This window comes from Aspergillus niger (genome assembly GCF_000002855.4).
Source record: "Aspergillus niger supercontig An10".
In the NCBI taxonomy this organism is placed as follows: domain Eukaryota; kingdom Fungi; phylum Ascomycota; class Eurotiomycetes; order Eurotiales; family Aspergillaceae; genus Aspergillus; species Aspergillus niger.
Window position 1 is genome coordinate 92,271 of NT_166537.1, and position 14,246 is coordinate 106,516.

General features: G+C 50.1%; 5 protein-coding genes across 5 annotated transcripts; 3 read left to right on the plus strand and 2 right to left on the minus strand.

Annotated features, from left to right (window-relative positions):
• Positions 1-147: 147 nt before the first annotated feature.
• Positions 148-1,594, minus strand: An10g00400 (uncharacterized protein; the record flags this gene model as incomplete). The annotated part of the gene is made up of 2 exons (XM_001402396.3): positions 148-921; positions 992-1,594. The coding sequence occupies 2 exons, from the start codon at positions 1,592-1,594 to the stop codon at positions 148-150; spliced, it is 1,377 nt and encodes a 458-aa protein (XP_001402433.1).
• Positions 1,595-6,332: 4,738 nt separating this feature from the next.
• An10g00410 (uncharacterized protein) lies at positions 6,333-9,655 on the plus strand (the record flags this gene model as incomplete). Its single annotated transcript, XM_059749941.1, has 5 exons — positions 6,333-6,569; positions 7,373-8,030; positions 8,117-8,541; positions 8,991-9,073; positions 9,118-9,655. The coding sequence occupies 5 exons, from the start codon at positions 6,333-6,335 to the stop codon at positions 9,653-9,655; spliced, it is 1,941 nt and encodes a 646-aa protein (XP_059605860.1).
• A 335-nt stretch (positions 9,656-9,990) lies between these two features.
• An10g00420 (uncharacterized protein) lies at positions 9,991-10,803 on the plus strand (the record flags this gene model as incomplete). The annotated part of the gene is made up of 1 exon (XM_059749942.1): positions 9,991-10,803. The coding sequence occupies one exon, from the start codon at positions 9,991-9,993 to the stop codon at positions 10,801-10,803; it is 813 nt and encodes a 270-aa protein (XP_059605861.1).
• A 459-nt stretch (positions 10,804-11,262) lies between these two features.
• An10g00425 (hypothetical protein) lies at positions 11,263-11,523 on the minus strand (the record flags this gene model as incomplete). Its single annotated transcript, XM_059749943.1, has 1 exon — positions 11,263-11,523. The coding sequence occupies one exon, from the start codon at positions 11,521-11,523 to the stop codon at positions 11,263-11,265; it is 261 nt and encodes an 86-aa protein (XP_059605862.1).
• Positions 11,524-13,268: 1,745 nt separating this feature from the next.
• Positions 13,269-14,165, plus strand: An10g00430 (uncharacterized protein; the record flags this gene model as incomplete). The annotated part of the gene is made up of 1 exon (XM_059749944.1): positions 13,269-14,165. One exon carries the CDS (start codon positions 13,269-13,271, stop codon positions 14,163-14,165), a length of 897 nt encoding a protein of 298 aa, XP_059605863.1.
• Between the last annotated feature and the right edge of the window lie 81 nt (positions 14,166-14,246).

Sequence of the window (14,246 nt, forward strand, 5' to 3'; positions counted from 1 at the left end):
GAGACCCACCCGGCACTACTTAAAACCCCCTTCCGGCAGCAAACAAAAAGAAGAAAAAGAAAAGAAGAGGAAAAGAGGAAAAGAGGCGCAACGCAAAGAACCAACGCACGGAAAGATACAAAATATCATCCACACGACTCTTCTTCCTTACAACAGGACGAGTCCGGCACCAAACACGGTGGACAGCACCGTCACCAGTCCCACCATCACAGGGGCCATGGCGAAGCCGGGAACCTGCAGGCCAGCAGCAGCGCCCGTGGAGCTCGTCGAGGTGCCGCTGGAGCCGGAGCTGGAGCTCGACGAGCTGGCCGAGCCCGAGCCGGGGGTCGCTGTGCTGGTGGACGCAGTGCCGGCGTTCATGCTACCAGAGCCGGAGAATCCAGCGCCCTTGCCAGCGCCCTCGGTCATGTACTTCTTCGCGGGTTCGGGGATGGCGGGCAGCGAGTCTCCATCAACGTCCCAGTTGGGGGAGTCCTTGGCCGGGCAGGGGTTGGCACCACCGGTCTTGTTGTAGCCGCCGTCACCCTCGGGGTTGCTGGTCTTGGAGTAGGCCGACTTCAACGCATCGTAGTCAGACAGGGTCTTCACGCTGTCGCCGTTGATCTCCACCAGACCATAGTTGCTGGACTCCTGGGAGTACTCGTAGACCAAGCCGCCAGAGTACACGCCGGTCATCTTGGTGTCGTACAGAGCGCTGACCTCCTCGAACTCACGCTTGTTGGTGTTGCAGCCATACTCGGACAGGAACAGGGGCAAGCCGTATCCGGTGAAGTTCTTCACCTTCTGGTCCCAGCCGGAGGTGGTGAAAGAGGAGGGGTCGCACCAGGAGTAGTCGTTGAAGGCGAAGAAGTCGCTGCGCTCATCGTCAGTACCGCAGTTCATGTACTCGGCCATCTGAAGACGGTTGGTATCAATATCGGCCTGCATCAACGGTCCTCGTTAGTATCTATCCAAGCTGAAAAAGACTGGTAGGGCTGGCTTATCCACTTACGGCAGAGTATCCGACCGGGATCTCACGGTAGTTGCGGCTGCGGATGTACTGGCGGAGATCACGCGTCACCGCCTTGACATAAGGAGCAGCCTTGGAGGAGGGACCATCGTTGATGACCTCGTTACCCGAGAAGAAAGCCAGGGTGTTCTTGTAGCTGGCGAACTTGTCGACCGTGGCGAAGATGTACTGCAGGTACACATCGTTGTACGACGGGGCGGGGTCGGCACGGTTGAGCGAGTACTTGGGGGTGTTGACATCCAGCACAAGGTAGATGCCAGCATCCGCCAGAGCGTTCATGCACTCGTCGTGGTCCTTGGAGTTGTCCACCGAGTAGACACGGATGGTGTTCAGGCCGAGCTCCTTGAACTTCTCGATATCACGCTTGCAGCCATCGGCATCGGCAATGGGGTCCGCGAGTTTGGAGGAACCACCCGGCTGGTAGTCGACACCACGGATGTAGAAGCGGTCATCGCCCTTGAAGAAGGCATTGCCCTTGACGGTGATAGCGGTCACATCATCACGGGCCTTGATGGTCGACGAAGGCGCAGCGAGGGCCGTGGAGGCACCAAGAGCGAGGGCAGTCGCGACAGCGGTGCCCTTCATTGTGGAAGAAGATGTAGGTGAGAGGATCGAAGGCAGATGGTATTAAGACAAAGAATGAGTGTCAGGGCCCGTCAGCGAGATGACTGAGAAGGTATGAGAATGAAATATGCAGACGGCGCCGGATATAGGATGGTTCAAAAGAACAGCAGAAGCGAGAGACGAGAAAGAAGGTCTGAACGAGTGACTGAAGGGGAATTTGAAGAATGCCGGAAGAAAAGCGGCGACGAGGTTGAACGACCGAAAGGGTGAAGAAGGAGGAAAGAGTAAAAACAACCAGCAGATGGAAGCGGAAGGGAAGGGGGGAGTGGGTGGCACACGCCTTAAAGCAGGCAGGCAGGCCGACCATCCCTTCTGCATTGCATTAGTATTGACATCCACTGGGGTAAATTTGCTCGCGCCTTTGTGAATCCGTCAGGGTCTCGCCAAGCAAACAAACATTACGCCTGCAAGCAGCCACGGCATGTGTGGGAAATTGTTGGTCCGCCCAAACTAGATCCTACGGGCCAATGAGGAAGACGTCCAGGCGATGGATTCTTTCCCTTTTTTTTCCATGGGGAGATCCAACCAAGCCAGTCAACACTCCAGGTCCCCCAAAATGAAAGGTCAGCGGAAATCCCAGGGGACGGTATTGTTGGCCATCCCGATCGTCAGATCGCTGTGGGCGAAAAAGGGTCTCGCACTGGGCCAAGGCGCCGATGAAAGGCTGCCGTGGCCACTGAACAGGGACTGGCCCCGTCCGATTGTCTGGCCGGAACAAATGAGAATGCAGGCCAAGAGAGGCGCACAAAGAAAGCTGCTCGTCTTTTCGACCGTGTGGGTGGGGCCCCCGGCCTGCCAAGAGCGCCCGGTGGGGCCAGTCCCTGAAAAGTCCCTGGATGGTCCCTGGCAAGTCCCTTGGAACCCTGATGGCCCGTACCAGCTCGGTTATTTGTTACAAGGGTTGACATTCTTTCCCTCACAACGGGCCATTCACATCTTCCACACAGGCTACAGTTCAGAGAAATGAGGGCAGTCATTCTAGTCAGATATCTGAGTAGCCAGCCATCTGATTACCCAACCTCACGCAATTACCCAACCTCAAGGGCTGGGTATAAATTCTCTCCCGCCGCCGCACGCTAGTAGCAAAAGCAAGGCACCTTCCAGCGGAAAAGGAGTCTCGTCCTTATTCTGGGGTCCAAACCCAGGCTTCCCGCTCCCTGCCGTGCCTGGAAGATCAGTCCCATCAAGGTTTCCCAGAGAGATTATATTTACTGACTAATTGTTTCAGTTCTACTGTACGTACTGCACTGAACGTGGCTCCTGCTTTGTCTCGCCACTGGATAGGGAACTAGAGCGGCGTTCTCACATCAGAGCAATACTAAGTAGTACTCAGATACGGGCGGTAAAGTGCCAAGATGTGTTCATCTTGGGGCGGCCATGGCAAGTGGTATTACGATAGGCCATGAGTCTTTGCCAGGAACTATTACCTCTGGGCGACTGGGCATTTCTCAGATGTTGTGTGGGTGGGTTGAACTTCAGCAACCAGACGGCAGTGCCGCCTTTTCGCTCCTCCATCTCCTGAGACACTCCTGCCAGCGCCAAATCACAGCAGATGCATCTACTGTATATGCAGATGCTTTCTACCTTCCAGAGATCTTGTCGACTTCTATAATTAGTCGAGGTGAATACATGGCTTCGACAGACTGGTCGCATGGACTTTGTGCAACCGACTTGGGCTCCCCTACTTAACCACCGAGGGAACACTGACTTCACGGATTCACTTTCGTGCTATCTTCCTTTTATAGCAACTGCCATCCACTCCTATCACTTCCACGACATTTGACCAACGAGTGTTGTTGAGGGGCTTCTAAAGCATCAACCCTCGCACACCAAACAGCGTCAAAGAAAAGAAAAGTCCAACCTTGCTCCAGTCCCTGCATTATCGCAAAGGCAATCGATCAAAGAACATGGCGCGCCTACTATTCGACAGCCCATGTCTCACCAAAAATAGGGAGCTGACGTCAACGCACGGATTCGGGGGCCCCGCCGGAGCCGATTAGCGCCGCTCTCTTCCTGCTGACCTTCCTAAACCAGGCCTGCCTTTCCTCCAACGGCAACCCAAACTCGGAGGCATGTTTCAGCATCTGGCACATTTCCACTTTTGACTCAGGAAACCGTTGGCCATGGGATTTGGAGTGAGTCCACTCCTATAGTATCTACTGTAAGTATTACTGTAGCCATACTGTAAATATCTGGCTGCCTGTAAACAACTGAGACTTGGCTGGTCTTAGTCCGACCGGGCCGAGACTCTTGGCATTCACACAACTGCGTATTGATGCCTGAGGCGGATATTCTCGAGACGCGGTCACTGTCGACTGTGTTTCACTGCAAGTTACGGAATGCAATCCTCTTTTTCTCAGGTCCGGAGAATCTGAAAATGTCCTACTTACCACCACTTGATTAGCCCGTCGAAGTTGTGTCAAGTGTCAATCGGTGGCCAAGAAATCCAACAGACTCCACGTCTAACCCTCTGCAACCGAGATGAAGAGTCTAGATCATCAGAGATCCACCCACCACAAATAACGACTCTCGCCAAAATTAGGCAGCAATTCGCAGATTCTTTGACCAGACCAATACATGGATGGCATTTAATGTGCGATTCGTACAGGCGGATATGAATCAACCTTACTCTACTGTTGGTTATGTCCAACTGAGTTATGGTTTCATAGTAGCATACTATCATCCACAGTACAGCTATCGACACAGAAATTATATATTAGTAGTATCTACTCCGATCGAATTTACACATTAGACATACTATGATTAGTTGCCAGAGACCGAGGGTAACACCACAGTCCGTTTCTGACTTTATCTTCACATCATGAACTCTACAGCTTCGTAGAGCAGTCCACAAGACTGATTTCTACTCATAGCTACTCCTAGACATAACACTAGCCATGTCCTTTGTATCCTACTCTCAGAGCTAGTACTAGTATGCTGCTATATTATTTTGCTTCGATAAGGGTGACTAGAAGCTATACTACACCAAATATATAAATATATAATTTCGCTCCGCAAGAAGTTTCACACTAACACACGAGTGAATAATACTGCTGCTTATTAGTAGTGAAGTGGACAGACGTTGTGAAATGGTTAGTGGCTGATGACTGGTGCCACTAGTACTTATTACTTAGTAGTTATATATTTTCCTGCTTTGCAAGTATGCCGAAATGATGAAGCTGCATCATGGCTCAGCGCACTTATGTCTCTCGCAACCCATTCTTTGGTTATAAGTCACTCATCAATAGTAGCCTTTGAGTACTTAATGCCTAACACTGATATGTCTCCATTTCCTGCCCACTCAACAGTGAAAGCCATGCGAGTAACTACCAAGCGGGTGTGGCCGCTTTACGGTCACCCAACTAGGAGGTAAGTACTCTTATCTACAGTGTTGTTACTGTGTACATTTACCAGAGGTAAGTAATTGCCGCCATATGGCCACATTCCTTCCCTCCTCTCTTGTGCTGATCGATAACTCTTTGTGACAGTGATCAATGGCGGACACTGATTCATCAGAGCAGAATCCCACCAACATGCTTGACAATACCGACCAAGGTCCGCTTCGAGCCCCAGAATTCGCAGACATTCCGCTCTACTACGCCCCAAGTTCTCCATAATCGCCGAAATGAAGACTCTTACCGATCGCCCCGCAGGCATAACATGTGAATATCTTCAGTGACAAGGTGGTCGCGAATTGGCAGAAAGAGACCATGGGAGCACGCAGACGTAAGAATGATATTCAAAGGAGCTGCGCGTCAACACGGGGCCCTTCAGTGGGAAGAATTGCATTTGCGTGCTGGATAACAGGGAGATTTCAGAGGGACCGGCCATTCTGGGGTGCGGTGGTAAGAAACTTAGTCCAGATTTAATGGATGGCATTCCGAAACACTTTTGATGTTCGTGGAACCGTTGTTATCTTCCGTTGGTCTAACGATGGAGCCTAGTACTGATAGAGGGAGAAGAAGTCGAAATCGACGACGTTGTAGCCTCGTAAAGAGATGCAGCTGTGGCTCGAAAGATTATGATCCACGGGCCGCGTCGCACGACGGGCGGCCATTTACGGCATTCATCACCCCCACACACCCTGCATGATCGTCCTCGAAGACACGTTCCATAAGCAGATCTCCATGTTATGGTGAAGAACGAGAATATCGACTTGACTTCCCGGAATTAACTCCGCGTTAACGGCATACGACAGCTCAATGGCCTACTCAAAACTGTATCGCCGCCGTTGCTGTCTTTGGCTTTGATATCTCCAATATCCTTATGTCCCTGTTTGCATCGACAGTACACTGCGCTTCACGGAGCTTTCTACAGATATGACAATAAACATGATAGTGGGGTGCATGAGATCTTCAAGCCACAGAGAGCTAGCCAGAGAGCATACCTGGAATGAGGTGATACTTCTGGCAAGTGTGTCTGCTCTGGGGCATTACGCATCTGTAATCCGACTGTCGAGAATACCTTCTGTGCCCCTGGCAGGCACCTGATTACTGTTATTAGACCCTGAGAGCGGCTCGAAACTAGATTTGGCATCGAGGTATGTGGTAAGAGGAGAATACAGTACTTTCTATATAAGCTAAAGACTTGTCCAGATCTTGCGAGGAGCTATCCCGGCCGCCGAGATTTATATGGAAAGGGCCATGCCATTGTTTTTTTAACTCCCTCCTTAGAGGCACGCAGCACGGCCGTGATGATAATGTCGCTTGGGGACCTCGATCTTTTTGCTACTAACGGCTTGTGTGTAGCGGCTAGCGGTGCTACAGCCCATCACGCCCTTGGACTCAGCCTCGCCTGCCTTTGGGATTTGCTAATAGAGTCATTCACTGGCTCGATAAGGTCGATATATTCAGAGCAGGCTCAGTTGATGATATCAGTTGATGAAGTCCGCCCTCTAGCGTTCAAACATGCAGATGCTACAAGAGATGTTATATTGGTGTGAACCCTTCCAGACCCAGGGAAGAGCAGCCTTGTTACCCCGATCGGTATGGTGCCTGGTCATCCACTCGAGAGCCACATGATTGGAACTGAATTCGTTGTACTAACTACTTAGTACTCACTAGATGGAGCTGGTCCCGATCTAGTGGCTTGGTGGCGTGGGCCGGTTAGAATGCTTGCATGAACAGGGATGCCCTATCGGGAAAATCCGTCGCGGAGAAGCGCTTACAGCCATGAACCAACCATTAAGAACAACCCACGTCACGTTCCCCCTCTCATGTTAGACTAACATCTTATTAACAGGTCTCCACTTGAGCCTACAGAGCTCTTATGACCTGTTCTCTTCTCCTTACGGGGATATTGTAGCGCCATTGGAGAAGTACCTGGGAGACTGTAGGCGAATTACGATACTTTAGGACAGACAATGTTCATTCACAAATGTGCATCCCAGGGTCCAGCTATTATATTAATGTTACATCGCTCCAAGGGGTTTTACACTAAGGGAGTAACATGGCTTGGACCCTTTCATCCCTACAAGGGCACTACTGCAGCGTGGTCCGGGGGAGGCTTTTAGGGAAATTATAGGCAAAACAGAATATCCTAGGTAATTATCATCATCCAGGGAGTACAGGTGGTCTCTAAGCTGCCAACTCTACTTGATCCATACAACCGATTTACTTTTGGGAAACTGTCAAATGCCTCCTAATCCACGACGTTATATCCGACACGCCCCAAATGCTTCTACCAAGGCGACTTTTACGGCCATGTTCATTAGGTTTTCTCAACTCACACGCATGCCAGCTACTACTCATTTTTATTCTTTTCTACGGCCTGGCAATTAACCTAGCCCGCCTAACATGCTGGCGTGATCCCACATCAGCCTTCTTCACCGAAGACCAAGCATACAAACCAGCCTACTCTACCCTCCGCACAGGACAAGCCAACGCACTCATCCAACAAGCCAACAGCAATACCATCCCCCATCACTTCCAAACCAAAGCATCCTCCCACCCCAGGATGTGCGTCGGGATTGCCTCAGTAGCACGAAAGGGCGTGAACTACCTCCAAGGCGCGGTAGGCTCCGTCTTAGAAGGCCTTACCGCGGCAGAGAGGGAAGACTTATACCTTATCGTCTTCATCGCACATTCAGATCCAGCGGAGCATCCAGCGTACATGGAGCCGTGGCTTCATAATCTCGCTGACAAAGTGCTCGTCTATGATCCGGATTTGGTGGATATAGAACATATTCGGAGCTTAGAGACACCGGAAGCGAAGAAGTTTGCTCGAGAGAAGGGCCTCTTTGATCATACGTATCTCCTTAAAGCGTGTGAGGCGCTTAATACGTCATATACGGTTATTCTTGAGGACGATGTTGTTGCTCTGGACGGCTGGTATCATCGGACTAAGCAGGCTTTAGATGTTGCTGAGCGGAAGGCGGAGGAGGAGGGGGTGGATCAGTGTAAGGACGTGATTCTTTTTTTTTTTTTTTTTTTTTTTTTTTTTTTTTTTTTTTTTTTGGATGACAGATATACGATGGAAGATAAGCTAACAGAGAAGTTGTAAAAGGGCTGTATCTACGACTATTCTACACTGAGATATTTCTAGGATGGAACTCGGAAGAGTGGCCCACCTACCTCTTCTTTTCTCTCCTTACTGCAGCTGTGGTCGTGATCACTACAACCGCTATCCGATATTGTTGTCCTGCTACGGATAGATACCTTTCCAACGAGATAATCACAGTCTTATCTCTTGTGATTACTCCCCTCCTGATTGTCCTCTTCTTCGCTGCCGGAAGGAACACAATGCTCCCAATACCAGAGGGAGTGCACGCGATGCCCAAGTTTGGATGTTGTTCTCAGGGGTTCGTGTTTCCACAAACACGTATCGGAGACCTGGTGTCATGGTACGAGAGGAATAAAGTTGGGTATGTTGATATGCTGACGGAGAGATATGCCGATCAGAACGGGGAGGTTCGTTGGGCGTTGACCCCCAGTGTGTTGCAGCATGTTGGGAGCCGGAGCTCGAAGACGAATTCTTTGGGGAAACACAGAGAACGGCTGACGATGTCTGAAAGGATTTGGAATTTCAGGTTTGAGGAGAATGATCCGGGAGAGCTGCGTTTGGAGCATCGGCTGCAAGATGAGGAAGTGCGATAGACCAGTAATAGTGTGGCATATATTTACTCGTCGATTGGCAACCTAGACGCGATATATCGTTCTTGGTCTAGCGGTTAGCGCGTCGGCTTCATATATGGGAGGACGCACTTCCATGCTAAGATATGTAAAGATAAATGCATGCATCGGAATTCACATGCGTTCTACTAGGTGATCCTCGACGTGCCCAGATCAACCATCACGTAGAAAGCGAGTCCGCACTCCGTACTTTGCTTATTCTGTATTTACATAATAGGCAGTTATAGGCCACATTGGAAGGAACCGTATTTAAATCAAGACATTCCGAGTTCATAATTCACCATATAACAATCACAGGCAAGGAGACAGTGTAATAGACTATGAAGGTAGTGTACAATGAAAAGAAACTTCCAGGGTGAAAGCACAAGACGCATACCCAGACTACGAAAGGGATGAAGACGAGAAGGAAATCGCCGAAAACGATGTCAAAATAGCCGATTACATACACAATTCTCTTGCCAGTCACCTTCCTGAGACTGCCAGCACACGAGAGACATCGCATGAGGTTAATCTCTCCGATAACGCATCTCACAAGCTGATATTCGATCTTCTGTTTCCCGGTATTATCACCAATGCGAAAATGTGGAACATCTTTGAAGACGAGCTTCAGGAGAATCTAAACGCAGCAAAAACAGACCAGAATACTACTTCACAAGAAGTCCAGCGGAGTTTCATCGTGCAACTGTATGTGTATGATGAATATATCGATGATCTCAAAGTAAAATTATGGGTAAATACCTGGAAGATCGCGGAAGATATACAAACAATACAAAGTGGGAAAGGCTCAACCATTCAGCAGAATGTCTCATTTTCCCTGAGAAATGATGTTCTCACGCTTTCCGAGGAAGAATATCCCAACAAACCCGCTAATACTGATACGGGAGGAAAATGAAAGGAAGGCGTGCAATGGGTAGAGATGTTGATCTTTAAACAGTTATACTATGTCGCAAAAGGCACAAATGGTCCTCATGTTGTTGAATAACAATCCTAGAGTTGGTGTGCACGGATGTGACTGCAATTAGATACGAGACTGTGAAGCGGACCTCGCGCTCATCAAGGTCTTGAAAGTACAAAGGATGAATGAGTCTTTCTCACTATAGTGCCATATTATATTCATATTTCAATGATATTGGCAGTATTTTATGCCATCTAAAGTTTGTTGATGGGGCTATAAAAGAGAGGCCTATAATGTGGGCCGGTGCTGGAGGGTTTGAACTTATTGTGAAGATGCTTCTCATAAGAGGCGCGGTAGATTGTATTTATCAGTCTGGTGAATCTCCACTGTTTGGGGCGTTGAAAGCTTGCCCCTCCGGACTCGGTGAAAGAATAACACGAGGCTACCGCTCAATGACTAGGAATGAGACTGGAGATACGAACGCAGTGGTAAAGTTGTTATTACGGTATGGTGCAGACCCAAACATCAGGAATCGGCATGGCCGAGTGTCGTTGTTCTGGGTTCTGAATTACGGCTCGGGGGCATCGGTAGAAGCTCTGCTGAGAGCAGGTTGCGATCCAAATGTGAGATACAGGTATGGTCGCACACCTTGGATGAGCGCCACGGTACGTCGACAGGCCGGGGTGGTAGCGGCGTTACTCAAATCGCCGAAGACTGATCGATGTTCTCTGGATCATTACGGAAGAAGCGCATTCACCGAAGCTCGTAGCGCGAAGTATCCGCATATTTCGAAGCTACTGTCGGGGAGCCCCCGCGAGATAGCCACTATCTCTAGGTCTGCCCTCTGTTTTGATGGCTACCCAGACCAAGCAGGCTGCGACATCTGTCAAGCCTATATAGTCGGTGATAGGGCGTATTATCGTTGCTTGATCTGCAATGACCATCGATTCAACGTGTGTGAGGATTGCAAGGCGTTGGGAGCGACCTGCTTGGACAGGACACATGCAATGCGCCGCATTGATTGGGGCTTCCTTGATGCAGAGAAGCTTGAGGCTTTCCGAGAAATGCCCAATGGTGGATGCACAGAGCATTTGCTTTGGAATAGTAAACTAGTAGGTGTGAGTTTATTGCTGAGCAGATACTGATCCGACGGGATGGGCGTGCTCCAGGACCAAGAGACAAGGAGCCTCACATCCACCTAATGCAATCGCGAATCTACCGTAGGGTAACGGTGTTGTCAGAAAACAATAACTAAGTGGAGTGCACTTTGAGCCTGGGGGCGATTCTGAAACGCCCATGGCTGCTGTCATTGTCTGTTGCGGTGTGAGAGTGGATTCAGGTGCGGGGAGATGATACGTCCGGATACATATCTTGTTTGCACAAGGTGGAATAAGCTTTGTGGATTGCAGTGTACCTCTCGATGAATTAGATGCCGGGGTAGTATAAAGAAATCACAGATACAAATGATATTCTTCACATATAATGGGATATGGGTATTGAGGGTCGTGCACATGCTATTTAGCAAGTCTTATCACATGTGATAAAGTTCATGTCCAGTCCACTAGATAGACGATTTGCTAATCATGCTGTAAAAGTGAGACAGACTAACCCCGACGGAAGATATATTTGGCTGCCCACTGTGCTGCCGGCTGCAAGGCGTAGATAAATATAGTAGCCAATAGATAGCGAATGGTAAATAAAACAGTGCTGATGCCACGTCTCATACGAGAGGGAGGATGGCTGACTGCGTTGGAGCGACTCTCACTCGTATTCATTATCCGTGATGATGATTTCTTCTGCAGAGAAAGTATTATAATAAGCTTTGTTTCAGGCCACCCACGGTACAACGAGGCAGAGTAAACCATCTCTCTGCCTGAACGCCGCCTGAAGAGAAGAAGAGGACAGGATGAGCAGCCAGGATAAAGCCACTAATCCAGGGATAGTCTAGTGCAAGCCTCATTACTGAGTCAAGAGCCAATAGGGTGCTTTGATAGTGGCACCACTTCAGCCAAAGAGCCAAGAATAGCCTAGCAGATCCCCGATCCGGTGGGCACTAGCCCCTATATAGTCTAGCGCGGGACCTAATCGGAGCTAAGCCCCCCTCTTCGACACTTGACCGGATGCGGAGAGGTTTGTTTTACTCGGGAGTCCGGAATGGTTGTTTTTGACAGGACACATACCGATGATGGTCAGATTGGCTGCGATCGGTAATGGGGTTATGTCAAGTATGTATCATGGTTTTAGCTGCTGATAAAGGGAGGAATTATTTGTTGAATTGTCAGAGGTAGAGGCAAGGAATGAGAGGGGATATCCAGGAACCATATTATATTCCCCTGACAAAAGGGAGAGGGAGAGTCCACTTGATCAATGGTTGCCAATAGTCAAGGTGACGGAGGGAGGAACAGACCACGTCGCACTGGGTAACTAACCAACTGGGTACAGAGTACCTCACTTGAGATCAAGCTATACATAGATCATCGGTAATTTCCATGTGCTCCGTATAAACTCACAGTAGCTGCGCCTATCACAATTTCGACAACATCAAAAAGAGAGAGAAAGAAAAAAGTCACTGATTTCATGGTGTCGTCATTGATTCAGATGGCCTTCCTGATTCGGGGTTTTTAGTCGGGAAGTTCCCGCCGTTATTTTCATCAAATTTTCTTGGGGGGAAAAAGTGAAACATTGACATTTCCGGTCGCGGGTATGGGAAGATACCCCTCACTCCTTCACTTTTCCATACTCAGATTATCTATCTCAAGCATGTGTCGACTGCAGACTTAAAAGGCAACTTATTGGTGCCGGATTCATCCAGCGCTATGCTAGAATGGAATTGGCGTGCAGGGCTGGACTCTGATGCTGACGTTGACACACTGTAGTTGGTAACCCCCGTCGCATTCTGCCCTCCCCATCTGGGATGACCCAAAGAAGTGGTCCCCAAGGTTCAGGGCCATCCATCCAAGACAATAAAAGTTCCGGTGATCCGTACCTGTGTAGAGACATAAGTACATAACCAGTGGTAGTCGGATAGTAGTCAAGTCGTACTAGTACCAAGTGAAGGTAGGATGGGCAGTGCAGTGCCACACTTTGTTGTGCGAGGGATACTCCGTCCCTCAGACTAGACTAGTAGCATCGTGAACTAACGTCTCGCCGATGCTATTCCTGTCCATCTCGACCGACTGGATTTTCTCGAAGCTCCACCTCGGACCTGCCAAGCCGAACCAGGCCTGCCTTGTTTTTTTCTGCCCAGTCAATTCGTCCCAGTATTTATCAGTCCTGCGACTGCCAGGCAACCAAGTCTTCTTCCTCCCACATCGATTCCCATCCTTCCGGTGTGGCTTGTCTTCAACCCCAATTCACTGTCATCTGAAAAGTCTGGGTGAGACACCTCACAGCCTTCCCTTCGCTAGCGCCCAGCTTTATTATCTGCCAATCCGCCATCGCTCATCTTCCTCTTCCTCTTTCGCTGCCATCATCTCGACTCAGTCCACCGTTACCCAATTCGGCTTGGATTCGATCTATAGGCAACTCCGTTTCCCATCCATCGTCGAGTTTTCCTCGTCTTTCCTTGAATCTTCCACCGTTCAACTCAAATCACTTCCGATCAAGCGTCATGGCGTTCCTCACTCGCTTGCTCCATTTTCTGCTGCTGTCGCTGATCGCCTGCGCTGCTCTCGCGGCCCCGACTGCCGATCAGTCTGATGCCACCAACTCGGTTGTCAGCGATTCGACTTCCCACGGGTATCTCAGTAGCTTCGAGGACAAGGCCTTGCATCTGTATGAAAAGTTCCGTCACGGAGTTTTTCATTCCGAAGATGACGCCGCCCAGGCTGAGGAGGAAGATGCTGCACTGTCCAGCCGCGCCAACCTCGCCAAGAGACAGGCTGTGAGCAATTCGACGAGTGCTGCAGAAACCAGCCAGGCGACGGAACCTGCCGCGACGTCGGCGACTGCTGCTGCTGCCACTACCCAAGCGGAGAGCTCTGCCAGCAGTGCTGACTCGACCTCGGCCGAACCCACCTCCGCTGCGACCACCGCGGCCGCTACCACCGCGCATACAACCGCCGTGCAGACTACATCTAGCTCTAGCAGCAGTGAATCCAGCTCTAGCAGCAGTGAGTCGAGCTCTAGTAGCAGTGAGTCTAGCTCCTCGTCCACGTCTCCTGTCACCACCACCTCCTCCACCTCCACCACTTCCTCTTCTACTACTTCTTCTTCTTCGTCGTCGTCGACGTCGACCTCTTCGACTTCATCGACTTCGTCCAGTGCGTCTTCTTCCTCTTCATCCACCTCGTCTTCTACTACCTCTGCCTCTACATCTTCATCCACGTCTTCTTCTTCGTCCTCCTCTCACACTCGGACAGCTTCTTCCTACCACCACTGTGCCTGCCACCACCACCTCTTCGACTTCGTCCACTTCCAGCTCGACCTCGTCGACCGCGCAGTCAACCACCATGCACACCACGAGCTCCACGACGCAGGATACTACCAGCACGACCAGCTCGACTAGCCAGGTCACCACCCCGTACACCTCCACCTACAAGATCACCACCACTCTGCCCGAGGCCAGCAGAGCACCGTAACCGCCGTG